The sequence below is a fragment of the Anomaloglossus baeobatrachus genome, chromosome 2 (assembly GCF_048569485.1).
Source record: "Anomaloglossus baeobatrachus isolate aAnoBae1 chromosome 2, aAnoBae1.hap1, whole genome shotgun sequence".
Lineage (NCBI taxonomy): Eukaryota > Metazoa > Chordata > Amphibia > Anura > Aromobatidae > Anomaloglossus > Anomaloglossus baeobatrachus.
The window spans coordinates 26,343,648-26,364,144 of record NC_134354.1 but is presented as its reverse complement, the minus strand read 5'-3'; the positions used below and the strand labels follow the sequence as shown (position 1 = coordinate 26,364,144).

At 46.3% G+C, this 20,497-nt stretch overlaps 1 protein-coding gene across 1 annotated transcript in view; it reads left to right on the top strand.

The window, feature by feature from the left end:
• LOC142285567 (B- and T-lymphocyte attenuator-like) overlaps positions 1-20,497 on the top strand; it is a 53,524-nt gene that overhangs the window by 13,733 nt on the left and 19,294 nt on the right. Inside the window, exons 4-5 of the mRNA XM_075333281.1 lie at positions 13,982-14,311; positions 19,822-19,938. Coding sequence (XP_075189396.1) covers positions 13,982-14,311; positions 19,822-19,938 — 447 coding nt within the window. The remainder of the gene's footprint in view (positions 1-13,981; positions 14,312-19,821; positions 19,939-20,497) is intronic.

Below are 20,497 nucleotides of genomic sequence, written 5' to 3'. Positions count from 1 at the left end.
CAGGGGAAATAAAGTAATGTTCACACGTGACGCCACTTGCGGTGTTGCGGCTATGTGGATGGAGCCGCCACTGCAGAATGTCACTACTGGGGCAGGTGTTAATTGCAGCCTGGATGGTAGGCCCTCTGCAAGCAGTGCCGGGCCCCAGAGGATGGGTGATTTGACGGATGTTAGAAGAAGGGAGTCCACTCAAAAGTTCAGTGCAACTGGTTTTACTCACTGTCCGGTGATGGTAACAGGTTACCCAAGACTGGCTGGTTTCACCTCCAGGTTCCCTTGTACCCAGTGCCATTTAGTAATTTGATGCCTTCTTCCCCTGCACCTGCCTCTGGTTAGTGGGTCCCGTGGCGTAGAGCAACTGGGGGTCCCCGTCTGGTGGTGTTGTTCCACTGCTGTCCGCCTGACGGTAGCGTGAACCCTGTGGGGTTGGAGTCTCTGGTCCGGTCCCCGGTTCTCCCTTTTCTACTGAGTCTTCGGATTCTTAGGGTCAGCAAGGTCCTTGGTGGTCCTCTTACTGTGCAGGGATTAACAGGTCGGCTTGGAGCTTTTACCTGTCCTAGGGTCCTGTACCCCGTCAGTGCGTAGTTCCGGGAGTACTCCACCGTACTCCACCGGCAACTACCCTCCTGGGCACCAGGTTACTGCGCACTCCAGTCAGCACGTCTTTTCACCTCCACCTTCACTTCCTCCTTCTCTGCTGTCCTCCGTTCAACTAACTACTCTTCACCTGGTCAACTAGTGGACTGGACTGGCTACACCTCTAGGCGGCCATCCATTGGTCCGACCCTAGCCCTGTACCATTGTATTGGAGATTGTTGGTGAAAACTGGGATTACCTGGAGTGTTTGGTGTTACTGGCACTGGTTTTCTGGGTCCCTAAGGGGGTAGGCCCTGCATCCTGATGAGAGATGTAGTACCTTGTAGTTCCCTGATGACTTCAGGGGCGCTACAATGCACTATATAAAATAAGAGAACAATTATCGAATATTTAGTTCCCCTAAATGGGGAAAAAAAAGTAACCCCTTAGTATAGTGGCGCAGGACGGTAGTCGTGAGACACCCCCGAATGCTACATAAAAACTGTGGTCCTGGCTGGGTGCGTGGACTTGTTTGGTGTAGGCTGTAACATTCTGCAGACCACATATCACCTTTGACTTTGGCAGGCCAGGAACAGATACCAATTCAGCCGGGGCCAGAGACCACCAGTTCACTTTGCACAACCGTGGTCCTGGCTGGGTGCGTGGACTTGTTTGGTGTAGGCCGTACCGTTCTGCAGACCACATGTTGCCATTACCTTTGGCAGGCCATAAGTGGATACTGGTTCCGACTGAGACCACCAGTTCACTTTACACAACAGTTCTTTACTTAACAGTTTTCACAGTTCCTCAGTTACAGCAGCCACACATCGTAAAGACCGTTCCACAGCATATATTCAGACACCGTTCTAGTTCCCACTGGGTTCGATCTCTCTGGTCCTGTGAGTCTCAGCACAACCTAGTGTAGTCTGTGACAGTCACTCTACTGAATTCACAGCTCCACTTTTCTTCTCACATAGAGTAGGGTGTGCGAGGGGTCCAGCTACTACAGTGACTATAGATAGAGCATGATGCTCCCAGATGGTTCTACGTAGAGGTCTCTTCTCTCGTAGGGAAAATTGGAGTGGATGTGCCATAGTGTCAGTGGAGATCCTATTGCCCACAGATGTTAAAGGAGATCCCTCCTGAGAAAGCCAACTTGTATCCTAAACCGTTCATTCTGACCCATTACCTCTTAGGCTTTGAGCCTTATCACTACCATCCCGTCCTCTGGACCCTCTCTGAGTTAAGGGGGCTTTACACGCTACGATATCGCTAGCGAGCGTATATGCCCCCGATATCTATGCGTCACGGGCAAATCGCTGCCCGTGGCACACAATATCGCTAACACCCGTCACACGGACTTACCTTCAAAGCGACGTCGCTGTGGCCGGTGAACAGTCTCTTTTCTAAGGGGGCGGTTCGTGTGGCATCACAGCGACATCACACGGCAGGCGTCCAATTGAAGCAGAGGGGCGGAGAGCAGCCACAGGAAAGTGACGCCCACCTCATTGCCGGAGGACGCAGGTACGGTGTTGTTCGTCGTTCCTGGGGTGTCACACGTAGCGATGTGTGCTGCCTCAGGATCGACGAACAACCTGCGTCCACAATGACCAACGAGATTTTGAAAATGAACGACGTGTCAACGATCAACGATTAGGTGAGTATTTTTGATCGTTAACAGTCGCGCCTAGCTGTTACACGCAACGACGTCGCTAACAACGCCGGATGTGCGTCATGAATTCCGTGACCCCGACGACATATCGTTAGCGATATCGTTGTGTGTAAACGGGTCTTTAGGCTCACTTTGCTGGACTATTGTTCTCAAATTAAGACAGTGTCTCTCAATCTGTGTCTAGGTCAATACTCTCGGATCATGTATCTCACTGTGGCCTCCTCGGCATGAGTGACCCGCTACATGAGACCTTGTTGACTTGTATGTCCATACTAGTCATGAGCGGAGCCTTATATGAAGTCATACAGGAAACTGTCACTTACACTAGAGACTAACTCCTCCCATTGTGGGCTAGTCGCAATACTTAACTGTTACTTGCCCTACAGTCTGTTGCTGGGCAAACTACCTTATCAAAACACCCGACATAACAGTTTCACACCTTATTATTATGCATTACACTGACAAACATTACAGTACACAATACATATCCCAACATTATGTCACAGTTCACACTATACATTATACACAAAGACACATGACACAATTCATATTACAACACCACAGGTGATTGATCTATTCAGGGAGAAACGCAACTGCCAGCCTACGTCCTTACACCTTCACAACATAATGAACATTTACGTCATATGTCGAGTCCCTGACTTTGATTCATCTTTCCTGTCAACTTGCTTAACTGTTCACAATAAAAGTAATTTTGACCAGGGGTGCTCAAACTTTTGCATGCCACTGTATAAATAAATATAAATATATATATATATATATACATATATATATGTTACATCTCGTGGCTCTCCTGAGGCAAGGACTGAGGCAGTCTCCCATTCCTTGCCTGCCACGAGCACTCCTGCTCAGCAGCGCCGAAGGTCTGCCAGACTGCGCAGTGTGCAGGAGATACCTTCTCAGAGAGGCAGCAGAAGGGTGACACCTAGTGGTTCTCCTGTTACAAGGAGTGAAGCAGTCTCCCATTCCTGGCCTGCCGCAGACTCTCCTGCTCAGCGGCCCCGAAGGTCTGCGAGGCTGCGCAATCTGCAGAGGTTTACTGCTCAGGGAAGCAGTGAGATTCCCGTTATCTCTGCACATTGTGAGACCGAGGATCTCGCCTCTATTTCCCAGAGGAAGGAGGGTGAGCATGTGCAATGCGTGGTGGGTCCTGATTCGCTCACTGACGTCACACGGCTTGATGACAAGGCTGGTGACGTGGTCAATCCTGACTGGCCAGGCTGGGACGTCGTGGACCGTGATTGGGTCAAGTCCGTCATCTCCGCCTCGCTCCCGCCCTCGGGTGGAGCTGCACCTCCTTAAAAGCTCCCCCTGCCATCATGGCGGCGCGCGACCGTCCTTCTATGTTTGGATGTCTGGCAGCGTGCTGCCACGCCACTGCTCAGGCATTACTGTCTCTTGTGGGCTTGGCCCTTGCTGCTCCGGCAGTACCTCGTTTGCAGGCCGTGTTCCTGCCTTGCTGCTCCGGCAGTACCCCCGTCAACAGGCCGTGTTCCTGTCCCAGGTGAGCTCCTCAAGTCTCCATTGGACTCACCTGCTTATTGAAAGCACACGTGCGTGGGCACCTCTGTGCTACCCTCGTGCCATATTCTCGTGACTTCCACTGGCACACGTGCGTGGGCACCTCTGTGCTTCCCCGTGCAACAGGTACACCGAGACATGAGATCTGTGCCATACAACCCTCACGGGTTAGGGCAGATCGGTGTACATAGATCGTCTGTGACATTCCAGATGATCGCTAGCAGCAACCCGCTCACTCTTCACCCACCATAGCGGCGGTCCCTTACACCGCACAGTGGACCTTGACCGGCGGAAGCAGTCCATTTCCCATCTTGGCACGCTTCCCCGGGTCCCCCTCGTAACATATATATATATATATATATATATACACAGTTAGGTCCAGAAATATTTGGACAGTGACACAAGTTTTGTTATTTTAGCTGTTTACAAAACCATGTTCAGAAATACAATTATATATATAATATGGGCTGAAAGTGCACACTCCCAGCTGCAATATGAGAGTTTTCACATCCAAATCGGAGAAAGGGTTTAGGAATCATAGCTCTGTAATGCATAGCCTCCTCTTTTTCAAGGGACCAAAAGTAATTGGACAAGGGACTCTAAGGGCTGCAATTAACTCTGAAGGCATCTCCCTCGTTAACCTGTAATCAATGAAGTAGTTAAAAGGTCTGGGGTTGATTACAGGTGTGTGGTTTTGCATTTGGAAGCTGTTGCTGTGACCAGACAACATGCGGTCTAAGGAACTCTCAATTGAGGTGAAGCAGAACATCCTGAGGCTGAAAAAAAAAGAAAAAATCCATCAGAGAGATAGCAGACATGCTTGGAGTAGCAAAATCAACAGTCGGGTACATTCTGAGAAAAAAGGAATTGACTGGTGAGCTTGGGAACTCAAAAAGGCCTGGGCGTCCACGGATGACAACAGTGGTGGATGATCGCCGCATACTTTCTTTGGTGAAGAAGAACCTGTTCACAACATCAACTGAAGTCCAGAACACTCTCAGTGAAGTAGGTGTATCTGTCTCTAAGTCAACAGTAAAGAGAAGACTCCATGAAAGTAAATACAAAGGGTTCACATCTAGATGCAAACCATTCATCAATTCCAAAAATAGACAGGCCAGAGTTAAATTTGCTGAAAAACACCTCATGAAGCCAGCTCAGTTCTGGAAAAGTATTCTATGGACAGATGAGACAAAGATCAACCTGTACCAGAATGATGGGAAGAAAAAAGTTTGGAGAAGAAAGGGAACAGCACATGATCCAAGGCACACCACATCCTCTGTAAAACATGGTGGAGGCAACGTGATGGCATGGGCATGCATGGCTTTCAATGGCACTGGGTCACTTGTGTTTATTGATGACATAACAGCAGACAAGAGTAGCCGGATGAATTCTGAAGTGTACCGGGATATACTTTCAGCCCAGATTCAGCCAAATGCCGCAAAGTTGATCGGACGGCGCTTCATAGTACAGATGGACAATGACCCCAAGCACACAGCCAAAGCTACCCAGGAGTTCATGAGTGCAAAAAAGTGGAACCTTCTGCAATGGCCAAGTCAATCACCAGATCTTAACCCAATTGAGCATGCATTTCACTTGCTCAAATCCAGACTTAAGACGGAAAGACCCACAAACAAGCAAGACCTGAAGGCTGCGGCTGTAAAGGCCTGGCAAAGCATTAAGAAGGAGGAAACCCAGCGTTTGGTGATGTCCATGGGTTCCAGACTTAAGGGAGTGATTGCCTCCAAAGGATTCGCAACAAAATATTGAAAATAAAAATATTTTGTTTGGGTTTGGTTTATTTGTCCAATTACTTTTGACCTCCTAAAATGTGGAGTGTTTGTAAAGAAATGTGACAATTCCTACAATTTCTATCAGATATTTTTGTTCAAACCTTCAAATTAAACGTTACAATCTGCACTTGAATTCTGTTGTAGAGGTTTCATTTCAAATCCAATGTGGTGGCATGCAGAGCCCAACCCGCGAAAATTGTGTCACTGTCCAAAGATTTCTGGACCTAACTGTATATATATATATATATATATATATATTGTGAGGTAGCGACCACCAATGTTGTGGATGGTCGCAGTGGAGAAGGATCCCCCTGTGATGTTGAACTGAAGGTGTGACTGTGGGACTTGTAGTTCCACAGAACTTGAGTTGTAATTAAGGGTTAGGTTCCCTTTAAACTGTGGCCAGTGTGATGGACAGAGCTGGAGAATCACATACCTCCACCTGTGGGTGTATCCGGTTGGGTTTTAAGAGACTGTTAGTTTTAGAAACAGGGGGAAGCCTGAGAGTGCTGCACATGGAGGATGTGTGCTGGAGATCTCAGTCTGTGTGAAGACTGAAGAGACTCCTGGAAATCAGTCCCGGTGATGACTGGGGAAAATACTGCAGCCTGGCTGGAGAGGGCTGGAGGCTGCAGGAAGCACCACAGTGACTTGTGTTCGCTGGCTGGAGCCAGAGTGTGGAGAATCCACTATGGACACTTAATTGGACTGGAAGCCCACGGTATGTGGATGTTATATTTTCCTTTAAGCCAGGAGAGGCTTCATTGTGTTTTGGAAGGGCAGTTTATGTTGGTTACTAATAAACTGCTGCATTTTTGAGAGAGACTGTGTTGCCTGTGTATGCCTAAGCTACCCTGCACCGCTGCAAGCGAGTAAAACCCCCGGGTTGCGGTAAGCAACGTTCACATATGGTGGAGAATGCGGGCAGCAATCCAGGCAGCACGTCTAGCAACTGCAGAGGTGTTGTTCCTGTGGATCAGCCGGGTCCACGAAGGTTGTTTTTTTTTTTTTTTGTTTTTTCTGCTGTCTACACACTGCAAGGAAGTGTTGCCTGTGGATTGGCGGGTCCACGAAAACAATTTTCGAAGCTGTCTGCAGTGGATCGGCGGGTCCACGAAAATAGTGTTGGCGCACTCAAGCAGCTGGCGGTGGATCGGTGGGTCCACGAACAGGGACAGCGTACTTCAGCTGCTGGCGGTTGATCTGCGGGTCTGCGGGGTTCCGTGCTGCAGTGGCAAGAGACCAGTGACTGGAGGTTCCAGGCCAACCCAGAATTGCGGGGCCCTGTTTGGTGAGCAGAGATACACCACAGGCTGGAGATCCTGGTTGTACGGGCGGTACAACCTGGAAAGCATGGAGGGCGCACAAATGGATGCTATGGAGGAGCTGTACCAGTTCCTTGTGCATGGACAGCAGGAGCCGTCAGTGCGCACTGATGTGGCAGCAGTGGACCAGTTGATGAACTCCCTTCTGGGGACAATACGAACACAGGGTGCCCAGCGAGATAAAGGGGAACTGTGTGGATTCGGGTCTAAAGACACTGCAAGGAAGCCACAGAAACCCCAAAAGGAGGCGGAGTCCCAGAAAGGGGTGGTTAGCCAAAAGGGGACAGAGGCCCGGAAAGGGGTAGTCGCTCAAAAGGGGGCGGAGTCCCGGAAAGGGGCGGTTACCCAAACAGGGACAGAGGCCCGGAAAGGGGTGGTTACCCAAAAGGGGGCGGGGTCCCAGAAAACGGTGGTGACACGAAAAGGGGCGGAGCATCCCAAATCCGAAGGTGTAGTGGCACCAATGGACAGTAGCCAAGGACAATGGTGTTCATGCTATTCGTGTCCGGTCTGCGGTACAGACTGCCCGGCTGACGAGAAGTCACGTCTGTGTTCTGTGGAAGTTGATGGCAAATGTGTGACTGGGCTGGTAGACTCGGTGAGCTTGGTGTCCCTGGTGAGGGCCACACTCGATACCTACCCTATTCTTGGAAGGATGGAAGCCCGCTGCAGACATGGGAACATTGGAGAGTATCCACGGTCCCGAGTGGTCATTGAGACGGATGGGGTGTTTGGATCCGTTAATGTTGGGGTAGTGCCTGACTTACCGCATCCCATTATAATAGGCCGGGACTTTAATTTTTTTGAGGACTTGTGGTCGATGGCAGAAATGGCCAGCTGCTTGTGTAAAAGCCGGAAAGGCTCAAAGGAAGCCCTATCACAGCGGGAGGCTGAAAGTGTTCCTAGTAGTATGATATTGTGTAATAAGGGGAAGACCGTTAAAAATGGGAGAGCTCCAGACAGGGGGTTCAACACTTGGTTAAGTGGGGGCTTGTTAGTCCAGGACACCAGGGGGAGTGACACTGACTCTAGTAACCTGACGACTGAGTACAGTGAGGTACAGACAGTTGAGAAAGATAAAATCTCCTCTCGACGCCGAAGACGTAATAAGCGCCGAGGGGTAGTGCAATGTATATCGTCTGAGTGGGGAGAGAAGGTTGAGGAAGGCACGTTGACAGTAGCAACCGCTAATGTAGAGTCAGACAGTGAAATCCTGAAAAAGAAAGACTCAGAAACTGAACAGACACACTGTAACGACAGAAATCAGCAGGGTGAAAGTGCAAAAAAGGAGCCGACCAAAACAGTATTGGTGATGTCCCCTATGATTTCCTGGTGTGAAGCTGATGGTCTGTTGAGTGAAAACACTATAGGAGAAGAAATCCTGGAGGCTGTGGGTGGAGGAAAAATCCACAAAGGTCATGGTGAGCAGACCAGTGATCCACCCAGTGCTGGGGTGAATAATAGTGCAAACGGCACAAAAGCTGTTGTAGACCCCAGAGAATCTGAGGTTGAAGGTATGGAGTGCAAGAAAGCCTCTGAAGTTGCAGAGAATCAAGAGGAAATTGAGGGAGATTCTGCAGAGTCCCAAGAGATGGCTGAAGCTGCAGAAATTGAGAGAACCCTTAGGCTATGTGCCCACGCTGCGGATTTACCGCAAATCTGCAGCAGCGGCACTTCCAAGCCATTTCAATGGCATTTTGGAAATGCTGTGCCCATGCTGCGGATTTTTCCGCGGCGGATTTGCCGCGGATTTTGATCCGGAAAAATCTGCAGCATGTCAATTATTGTTGCGGATTTTGTTGCGGATTTTTCCCATGCAAGTCAATGCAAGGTGTAAAATCCGCAAGAAATCCGCAGGTCTGTTCCCACAGGCTCTTTTTCCTGTGGATTTGGTGCGGATTTCGCAAACAAATCTGCAGGAAGTGATGTAGGATAGTTCAGGAAGAGGAAGTTTCACCATTTTGTAGTGTAGAGTACTGGCAGTGTAGTCGTGTTGTGTCCGGACTCTGGATTGCCAGCTAAAAGCAGCTAGTTACAGGCTGCTTGCTTTTAGCTGGCAAAACAGGATCCCAGGTCTTTTTTCACAATTCTTTTTAAAAAAAAAAAAAAATGTGCTCCGCTGTATTTTCACTGTCCAGCCCGATGCAAGCAAGCAACTGAGGGCTGTGCTTCTCAGCGGGATAAGGCTGAAGCATTCTCTGCCCCTCCCGCTGAGAAAAACAGTCCTCAGCTGCCCCTGAAAATGGCGGCTCCGTTGTGAAGCGCCATTCACAGGTGCTGTACCGAGGCTCATCCATCTGCCCTGATGCATTGGCTGGCTGGGTAATAACGGGGTTAATGCCAGTTTTCTGCAAACTGGCACTAAGCCCGAGGTTCATAATGTCATGCCTGTGTAGACACGGCCATTATGAACCTCCGTGTGGTACTAAAGAAAAGAAAACACTTTTTTTAAAAATTTTATTTGAAAGAAAAACACACACACATCCCTGATTGCCATCTTTATTACTGCCTGAATCCCCGACGATAATCCATGACAACTCCGAGCCGGGCTCCGATGTGCACCCGGCTGACCCGGGCACTGACGTCAGCCGGTGACAGCAGCCGTCAGTGTATTATTAAATGCTGCACAGCTCTCTTCCGGCAGCTGGGAACGTCTGATATCAGAGCCCTGGTCAGCTGACTTAATTCGCGAGCGCAGGCGGGTCAGCTGACTGCACACCGACAGCTGACGATGTGCAGTCATGTGACCCGGGCACGGACGTCAGCCGGTCCCAGCAGCCGTCAGTGTACGAGATGCTGCAAAGCTCTCTTCCGTCTGCTGGGACCGGCTGACTTCTGTGCCCGGGTCAGCTGATGCTGTGAAGTCAGCTGACCCGAGCTCAGCTATGAACTGAGCTGACCCGGCCAGTGAGTTCTGCCGCTCCTAGCAGCCGGCAGAGAGCTTTCCTGTGATATTGTCCTGGATTAACCTCTGAGGCTTGGGAGTAATAAAGATGGCAATCAGGGATGTGTGTGTGTTTTTCTTTCAATTAAAATTTTTAATAAAGGTGTTGTGTTTTCTTTTTTCCCAAATGGAGGTTCATAATGGCCGTGTCTACACAGGTATGACATTATGAACCTCGGGCTTAGTGTGCCCGTTTGCAGAAAACTGGCATTAACCCCGTATTACCCAGCCAGCCAAATGCATCAGGGCAGCTGGATGAGCCTCGGTACAGCACCTGAGAATGGCGCATCACAACGGAGCCGCCATTTTCAGGGGCAGCTGAGGACTGTTTTTCTCAGCGGGAGGGGCAGAGAATGCTTCAGCCTTATCCCGCTGAGAAGCACAGCCCTCAGTTGCTCGCTTGCATCGGGCTGGACAGTGAAAATACAGCGGAGCACATTTTTTTTTTTTTTTTTAAATAACAGTGAAAGGGAACATGGCACCACATTTTTTGGCTATAAGCTGCGGCCACCACCACTGGGCTATTATATACAGCCTGTTAGAATGTAAGAGCCCAGTGGTGTTGGCCGCAGCTTTTCTGTATAAGCACACTGTGAGACTGCTAACAAAATGGATAATGGAGAAGAAAGGAGGGTTGGGACAGGAAATGACATAGAGACTTTTTTTTGCCTTCAAAACAGTCAAAGCTTTATTCAGAAACACATTAGAGTACAATGGACAAAATCCGCATCAAAATCCGCAACGAAATCCGCAGCTATGCTAAGGTGCGGATTCTGGGGGAAAGCTGCGGATTTTGAGGCAGAAAAATCCGCAGCAACATTCTCTCGTGGACACATAGCCTTAAAGTAGGGAAATTTAGCCCAGAAGTCCCATCAGCAGCTGAGAGCTTAACTGAACTTACTGGTAAGACCAAGATGGAGGCCATAAAGATGGACTTGGTACAGAAGATTGAGAATCTTGAGGCCAAAGATGAGGAAAAATTCAAAGGCTCTGAGGCTATGGAAAAACCTGAGGAGAATGCAACTCCAAAGGTGGAGCCTGTGATAAGAAAAGAGGATGGATATGGAAGACCCAAGGAACGGTCCGATGGCCTTACAGGTAAAGAAATTCGGCCAGTCTTTACGTGCATGGTAGAAGTCCCTGCAGACTTGAGAAAAGCCTGTGCCAGTGAGGCGGTACATGAAAAATTCAAGACTGCCGTAGGAGCCTATAAAGTGTACTTTGCCCCAGAGTCTGGTCGGTTGGTGGTGTGCTCTGTAAGTGATGTCACAAAGAAGCGGGTGGCTATCCTGAGTGGCATGCACCTACAGTGTCTTCGCACGAAGTGGCTCATATCTACCAAGATGGAAGAAGACACCAGACGATTGGAGCATATGAAGCGGCTCGCAGCAGCGTTTCAGGAAGTGGTTGTTGTGAAGAAACCATTAATTGGGCTTGCAATAAGAGAGCTGAGAAGTAATATTCAGCAAGCCAGGAAGGTTCCAGGTATTACAGCTATTGAAGTGGAAAAAACCAGTGGAACATTCCAAATCTATGGGAAAACTGCAGGAGCAGTCAAGACAGCTCGGAAGTTGTTGGAGTTTGTGGAGGAGGTCACACAAGTGCCCAGAGAACTGGTTAAGAAGCTGATTGGAAGAAATGGAAGAGTCATGCAGGAGATGGTTGACAAGTCCGGTGTGACAAGAGTAAGAATTGATATTCATAATGAAGCCAAGATACTCTGTGAAGTCGGTATGGTCCCATGTGTCATTGTGGGAACAAAGGAGTGTGTTGAAAATGTACGAGTCCTCCTAGAGTACCGCCTGGGTTACCTGGAAGAACTAAGGCAGTTGAACCTAAAAAGGCAGAATATTGCAGAACAACTCCATCAAGTGGGTATGAGACCGCTTTCAGGCTGGGGCCAGGAGAAGGGTTGCCCACCTGATAAAGGTGTTGCTTCAGTTGGCACAGAAAGTAGGTCCTATAATGAAAGAAACCAAGGTCATGGAAGACCTAACTACACTTTGGGCTATAGCATAGACTCTGAATGGTCCAAGTCCTCTACTCTAAACTCCAAAGGAATGGATAAAGGGAGTGGATGTATCTACAGCGAAGGATGGTCTTGAGAGAACACACCAACAGAGCGATGACAACCGAAGACGCCATGGCAGGACAAGCCATAGTATATCTGCAAAAAGAGAATGCAGACGGTCTAGATATAGCAGATCGTCTATCCGCTCAGTGCTGAGGTGCCCAGACAGTAGCCCTTCTAGTGAATAAGATAGCTTGGAGTCAGACCAGACAGTAGTTTCGACTGGAAGAGACTTTTGCTACTACACTAGCCGTTGGAGACAGTCATGGAGAGATAGGTCTGACCGGGGGGCGTACCTGACAAGGAGATTGACTGAGACGAGTCTGGTGGCACTGACCGACTTTCTGTCAGGAGCTAAAGCTCAAATTTATCAGGGAGGGCCCTCTCAACTTGTAGGGCAAGGTAACACTAATGCCCTGTCTCAGGGCCCCTGTGGGTTATCAAATGTTCAACCCTACAAGTGTGAACAGAGGGGGGGGATATGTGAGGTAGCGACCACCAATGTTGTGGATGGTCGCAGTGGAGAAGGATCCCCCTGTGATATTGAACTGAAGGTGTGACTGTGGGACTTGTAGTTCCACAGAACTTGGGTTGTAATTAAGGGTTAGGTTCCCTTTAAACTGTGGCCAGTGTGATGGACAGAGCTGGAGAATCACATACCTCCACCTGTGGGTGTATCCGGTTGGGTTTTAAGAGACTGTTAGTTTTAGAAACAGGGGGAAGCCTGAGAGTGCTGCACATGGAGGATGTGTGCTGGAGAGAAGCCTGAGAGTGCTGCACATGGAGGATGTGTGCTGGAGAGGAGCCTGAGAGTGCTGCACATGGAGGATGTGTGCTGGAGATCTCAGTCTGTGTGAAGACTGAAGAGAGAGTCCTGGAAATCAGTCCCGGTGATGACTGGGGAAAATACTGCAGCCTGGCTGGAGAGGGCTGGAGGCTGCAGGAAGCAACCACAGTGACTTGTGTTCGCTGGCTGGAGCCAGAGTGTGGAGAATCCACTGTGGACACTTAATTGGACTGGAAGCCCACGGTATGTGGATGTTATATTTTCCTTTAAGCCAGGAGAGGCTTCATTGTGTTTTGGAAGGGCAGTTTATGTTGGTTACTAATAAACTGCTGCATTTTTGAGAGAGACTGTGTTGCCTGTGTATGCCTAAGCTACCCTGCACCGCTGCAAGCGAGTAAAACCCCCGGGTTGCGGTAAGCAACGTTCACAATATATATATATATATATATATATATATATATATATATAAATATATATATACTAGCTGTACTACCCGGCTTCGCCCGGGTTAATAACTGCTATTAACAAAATAGAATGTATTAACAAAAATGTATTCTGCACACAGAAACCACAAAACAAATAGATATAAATGTAATTGTCTGTCTCCCCGTCTGTATATATCTGTGTCTCTCTCTATGTCTGTCTGTCTCTTACCCTGTCTGTCTCTTTCCCTTTCTTTCCCTGTCTGTCTGTTTCCCTGTGTCTGTCTCTGTCTCTTTGTCTGTGTCTGTCTCTTAACCTGTCTCTCTCTTTCCCTCTCTTTCCCTGTCAGTCTGTCTTTGTCTGTGTCTGTCTCTTACCTTGTCTATGTCTGTTTCTTACCCTGTCTGTGTCTGCCTCTTTCCCTGTCTGTGTCTGTCTCTTTGTGTCTCTCTTACCCTGTCTATGTCTGTTTCTTTCCCTGTCTATGTTTGTCTCTTTCCTTGGCTGCATTGTGACACGCCAACATTCCATATAAGGGCGTGGCTGCGCATTTTTCTGAAGTTCTGGCTGCACTGTGGCTCCCAGCTCCATTCACTTTAATGGAGGCAGGTTTTTTGGCGAATAACTGTAAAGAGTGGGGTTAAAATTTCCCCTCAAAACATAGCCTATGACGCTCTCGGGGTCCAGAAGTGTGAGTGTGCAACATTTTGTGGCTGTAGCTGCGACGGTGTGGATGCCAATCCCGGACATACACACATACACACACACACATTCAGCTTGATATATATACGGTATATATATATATATATATATAAATAATTTTTTTATTTTTTTCATTATTTTTTTTTTAACAGAAAATGGATCTTCCTGTGTACCATCACTAAATATCCCACCAAATACACAATCCAGTATCACAGAAGGGCAGGCTTTAATATTAAGATGTCCGGTCCAGTCCTGCTCCTATGAATTACTCAATATGACCTGGTGTAGGACAGAAGGAGACAACAGCTGTGAGGCGGTGACATCGGGACCTGGAGTTTCCTATGAGTGGGAAAGCAACGTGTATGTGATGAAATTGCTGCCGGCCTGTAGGAATGACACCGGGTCCTACAGATGTTCCGTACAATATGGAGGACAGCGAATAACTGGTAATATAATCACTGTCAATGTAATGGAAGCCCAAGGTAAGACATATAAAGGGGAGCCTGGTTTATTCCAAAGAACAGAGTCTGAGCTCCGTATGTGTTTATTTGCACTATGGATCACTATGTGGTACTATTGGTGGTTCTGTTGATGTACGGTATTCCTGTACTGATATAGGTTGTGATGTTCAGTTTCTGTACTGATGGCGGTTATGGTGATGCATTTCAGTACTGTTGGTGGCTCTGGTTATGTATTCCTGTACCGATGGGGGTTATGATTCTGCCTTTCTGTACTGATGAGGGTTCTAGTGATGTATTTATTTACTGTTGATGGTTCTGGTGATATATTCATGTACTGTCATTGTTTCCGGTTCTGTACACAAGTAACCCATAACTCAGATAATGGGTACATGGTTATGTAAATAAAGTATTGTGCTGTCTGACAAGTTAAGTTACCACATCTGTGTTTCTGTTAGGAGTATAATTATACAATTTAGCCCTGTAGCCAAATGTTTTGCCACACATATTACAAGTGATCAGATAAATGCAGGTTACGGTGCCCTAAGAGAATTAAAAAAAAAAAAGAAATAAAAAAAAGTTTTTCAACATAGTAAAAAAAAAAGGTTTGGCTCACCCAATTTTTCCACATTCAAAATTGTTTTAAAATTAAAAAGAAAAAAAAAGGCATATTAGGTATCACCATGTCAATAAAATTCAAATTCATCAAAATATCAAATCAATTAACCCAATGTAAGAAAAAAAAATAAAATCTAAATTAACTGTTTTGGATTTACGCCCCCCCCCCCCTCCCTTAACAAAGCGATTAAAATATTAGCTCATGTAGCTCAAAATAGTGGCAATAAAAGTTAGATTTCCACGGAAAAAAAAAAAATGCGCTCACTATACTTTATAGATTGAAAAATAAAATGAAGTTACAGAGCCAATTTTTTTAATTTGCAAAGTTCACAACTTTTTAATCCACTAAAATATAATAACTATATAACTTTGATATCTCTGTACTCACACTTAACTGAAGACTCATATTACAAGGTCACTTTTATTGCCAATGAACACTGTAAAAACAAAGACCAAATGTTTTGTTGATGTATTCCTGTACTGATGGTGGTTCTAGTGGTGTATTTTTGTAGATATTGGTTGTGATGCTGTAGTTCTGTAATGAGTTGGTTCTGGCTCTTTATTTCTGTATTGATGGTGGTTGTAATGCTGTATATCTGTACTGTTGGTGATTCTGGTGATGCATTCCTGTACTGATGGTGGTTCTGATTTTGTATCCATGTACTATTGGCGGTGCCAGTGATGTATTACTGTATGGATGTTGGTTGTGATGTTTTATTCTAATTCTAAGAAGTGATATCCAGGCAGCACTCAAAATTGCAGGTGCTCGGTCAAGGGATGGCACACCCAAATAATATATGAACATAAGACCGGCACTCCAAAACTTGCAGTAATCTTTAGAATTTAATCCATAGAAGCACAGTACAAACAAAAAGAACGCGTTTTCGGCTAGACCTTTAGCCTTTGTCAATACCGTATTGACAAAGGCTAAAGGTCTAGCCCAAAACGCGTTCTTTTTCTTTGTATTGTGCTTCTATGGATTAAATCCTAAAGATTATGTCAAGTTTTGTAGTGCTGGTCTTATGTTCATATATGTATTCTAATTCTGATCGTTCTAGTGATGTATTTATGTCCTAATAATGGTTCAGGTGATTTATTTCTGTACTGAAGATGGTTGTGATGCTGTATTTCTATATTGATGGTTATTGTGAGGCTGTATTTTTGTACTAATGGTGCTTCTGGTGCTGTATTCATGTACTATTGGTGGTTCTTTTAATGTAGTCCTATACTGCTATTGGTTGTCCTGTTCTGTTCATGTACAGATGGTGGTTCTGGTGATGTATTTCTGTACTGTTAGTGGCTCTGATGTATTCCTGTACTGACAGGGGTTGTAATTCTGTATTTCTTTACTGATTTGGGGTTCTAGTGATGTATTTATGTACTGTTGATGGCTCTGGTGATATATTCATGCACTGTTAATAGTTCTGATTCTGTACACATGTAACAACCCATAACTCAAATAACGGAATACAGGGTTATATTAATAAAGTATTGTGCTGTCTGACAAGTTAACCCCTTAACGACCACAGGCAGAAATCTTATGTCCTAGTGGTATAGTGTTAATCTCCTCCAGCAGTTGCCAGCAGCCGGGTGGAGATCGGCGCACATCTCAGCTGATTTCTACAGCTGACATGTGTGCCTGCCAGGCACGAGCAGAATAGCGTTCCAACCGTGCCTTTTAATTCCTTACATGGCGCTGTCAATATGTGATAGTGCTAATATAATATCGATCGCACTATAACTTCACTCACAAGGCCTCCACCAAATTTCACGTGACGTGATCACGTGGATCCGGTGGTTGTTATGGTAGCACAGGGTCATGTGATGACTCCTGTGCTCACATGATTAAGGTCCTGTAAACAAACAGCCGAGTGCTGCTTGTTACAAGAGATGATGATTTCTCCCGGTCTGAGCGATGCTGCTCTGATCGGGAGTAATGAATAAGCAATCAGACTGCTGATCGTTATAGTCCCCTAGGGGTACTAGTAAAATAAAAAAAAAGTTTAAAAAAAACTTTTGAAAACTTAAAAAAAAATAAAAAAACCTAAAAGTTCAAATCACCCCCCATTCGCCCTCTTGAAAATTAAAGGGTTAAAAAAATAAAAAAACATACACACATTTGATATTGCCATGTTCAGAAACGCCCGTTCTATCAAAATATAAAATTAATTAATCTGATTGGTAAACAGCGTAGAAGCAAAAAAATTCCAAACGCCAAAATTACGTTTTTTGGTCTCCACAAATTTTGCGCAAAATGCAACAACAGGCGATCAAAACGTTGCATCTGCGCAAAAAGAGTACAGTTAAAAATGTCAGCTCGAAATTAATAAAATAAGCCGTCACTGAGCTATAGAAATGAAAACTCTATGGGTCGCGGAAAATGGCGCAAAACGTACGCCACTTTTTTCGTACAAACTTCTGATTTTTTTAACCCCTTAGATAAAATTAAACCTATTCATGTTTAGTGTGTACGAACTCACAGCGACCTCAGGCATCACACTGACACATCAGTTTTACCATATAGTGAACACTGTGAATAAAATATCTCAAAAAGCAATTTTTCAGCATTTGGAATTTTGTTTGCCGTTTTCTAGTACACCATATGGTAAAGCTCATGGTTTCATTTAAAAGTACAGCTCATTCTGCAAAAAACGAGCCCTCACATGACCATGTTGCCTGAAAAATAAAAAAAAGTTACGTCTCTCGGAAGAATGGCGAAAAAAAAAACCGGAAAGCGCAAAATCGGCCAGTCGTGAAGGGGTTAAGGATTACTACATCTCAATATCTGTTATTATTATTATAAAATTAAGCCCTGTAGCCAAATCCTAACAGTGTAGTATACTCGCTGTCAGGGTTGGACTCTGCTTATTGGTTCCAACAGTCATCACATGACCACTCATATGCGATTTTCATACTTATGGTCACGTGCCGACTAGCTTCTCTCAATGAAGCAGGGGCTGTGGTCTTTCACTAAATATTCAGTGGAGAAAGGACCTGCACAAATGGATGCAGGAATCTACTCCATGTAGCAAAGGAAACAAAACTCCATGCATGGTCTGAACCACTGACATCTATGGGTATTATAAAGACAGGTGAGCCAGCCATTACCCCAGAATCCAAATGTGAGGACCCGTCACATGCATTGACATCTCTCCACCCCAAATTGCCAACACGGGACTCCTGTTTTCACTATTGACTTTCTCAGAGGTTAATAGTCACTAGTGTAAAGTGTAAACTGAACTCATCGTCTTCCTATGTCTCACCTAACCGCTCTACCTGACCCATCAGAATAAATGACAGCCAGCCTTACCCTGTCCCTGAAGTCCACTGCCTTGGAGTAACCCTCTACTCTGAACTGTTCTTCACTAGACAATTCCAAGCTCTCGCCATCTGCTACAACCTCAAAAAATATTTCCTGAGTCCGTGCTTTCTTCAACACTGAATCTACTAAAGTGCTACTGCATGCCCTCATCATCTCCCGTCTTGACTACTGCAACATCCTTTTTTGTGGCTTTCTTGCTAATACTCTCGCACCTCTCCAATCTGTCTTTAGCTCTGCTGCCAGACTAATCCACCTCTGTCTTAACTACACTTCTGCTTCTCCCCTCTACAAATCCCTCCTTTGGCTCCCAATTCCCCAAAGTATCCAGGTCCAACTACTAACACTGACCTACAAAATCGTCCTTATATTTATGAACTAATCTCTCATATCTTCCCACACGTAATACCCTGTCCACCCATGACCTCCTTCTCTCCTCCACACTTATACATTTTTCACTTAATCGCCTCCATAACTTCTCCAGAGTATCACCCATCCCCTGGAATTCTGTGCCCCAATAAGTTTGATTGTTCGCCAAATATGCAACCTTCAGATGGAACTTGCAAACCCATCTCTTCAGGGATGCCACAGCCTGCAATGACACCACTGCAACCTCACCCCCATTGGAGCTGCCACCTCATCACCACTGGAGCTGCCACTTCACCACCACTGGAGCTACTGCCTCACCATCACCAGAGCTGCCACTTCACCACAACTGCAGCTGCCTCCTCACCATGACTAGAGCTGCCACCTCACCCCCACTGGAGCTGCCACCTCATCACCACTGGAGCTGCCACCTCACCACCACTGGAGCTACTGCCTCACCACCACCGGAGCTGCCACTTCACCACAACTGTAGCTGCCTCCTCACCATGACTAGAGCTGCCACCTCATCACCACTGGAGCTGCCACCCCACCACCACTGGAGCTGCCACCCCACCACCACTGGAGCTGCTGCCTCACCACCACCAGAGCTGCTACTTCACCACCACTGGAGCTTCCTACTCACCATGACTGGAGCTGCCACCTCACCCCCACTGGAGCTGCCACCTCACCCCCCTGGAACTGCAACCTCACCACTACTGTAGCTGCCATTTCACCACCACTGTAGCTGCCACTTCACCTCCACCGGAGCTGCCGCCTCACCACCACTGGAGCTGCCAACTCGCCACCACCGGAGCTGCCACAACTCTCCAACCTACTGTCTCTACCCCATTATCCTACAGAACGTAAGCCTGCAAGGGCAAAACCCTCTCCACGCTGTACCAGTCTGTCTGTGTTGCTAGTTTCTAATGTGATGCTACTACTACATGGACAAATCATGAGGTAGGGTAGTCAAGCATTCTGGGGTCAGATATCAAAATAGCACATTAATATTAAGCGGGTAGACAGAGGTGTAGTCAGGTCAGGTATGGTCTGGAGTCAGGATACCTGTAGAGTAGCAGAAAAGGGCAAAAGGACAAGGCAAAAGAAGGGTCATATGAGGACAGAGGTCTTGCAACAATAGATCAGTTAGGAAGCTCTGCTTGTTTAGACTAACCAGATAGCAAATTGATCTAATCCTAATCCCACTTCTATTCTCTTATTTTGCCATCAGCGTGTGTAATCCGGGACACAAGTAAAACATGGATCACATACTTCTCTATTGCGCTTCCACTGGTGATGACCACTGCATTTTACACGTGGATATACTGTTTTCTTCACCAAGACAAAGGTAAATCCCTGTTGTCACTCATAACTGAACGTTTCATTTGCATGGGACTCTTTTGCGGCAAATTTTCAGGCAGATTTCAGCTTATGTCAGAATGGTCTTATGTGCGAATCTTCTGGTGAGGCGACGCTTATCAGTGACATCAATGATGAGCGGCACATAACTGCGTGAGGTTTAGAGGATTCCAATTGGTCCAAATATTGATCCCATGACCAATCTGAAGTGAGCATAGGACTGGTGAGTATTATTTTATCTTTTTTTTAGCCCATTTTTGGGGTTTGTAAGAAGTGAATACCAAAAATTTGTAATTTTGGTGAATCAAAAATTTTTGGGAAATCAACAAATTACCAAAGTTGATTTAGCAGTGAGCAGGAAAAAGAAAAATTAGAACACAGTTAATTTTTTGTGTGGATCCGTGGTAACAATTTTTCCATGATATGACCGTATTACTAAAATGGCGTAAAGTTATAAAAGTAACTTATAATGTAATGTGTAATAAGAAATGTCCAGAGTGGGCGGGATCTCCTCCTCCTCTTTCCTCCTTCTCCCTTCTTCCTCTTCC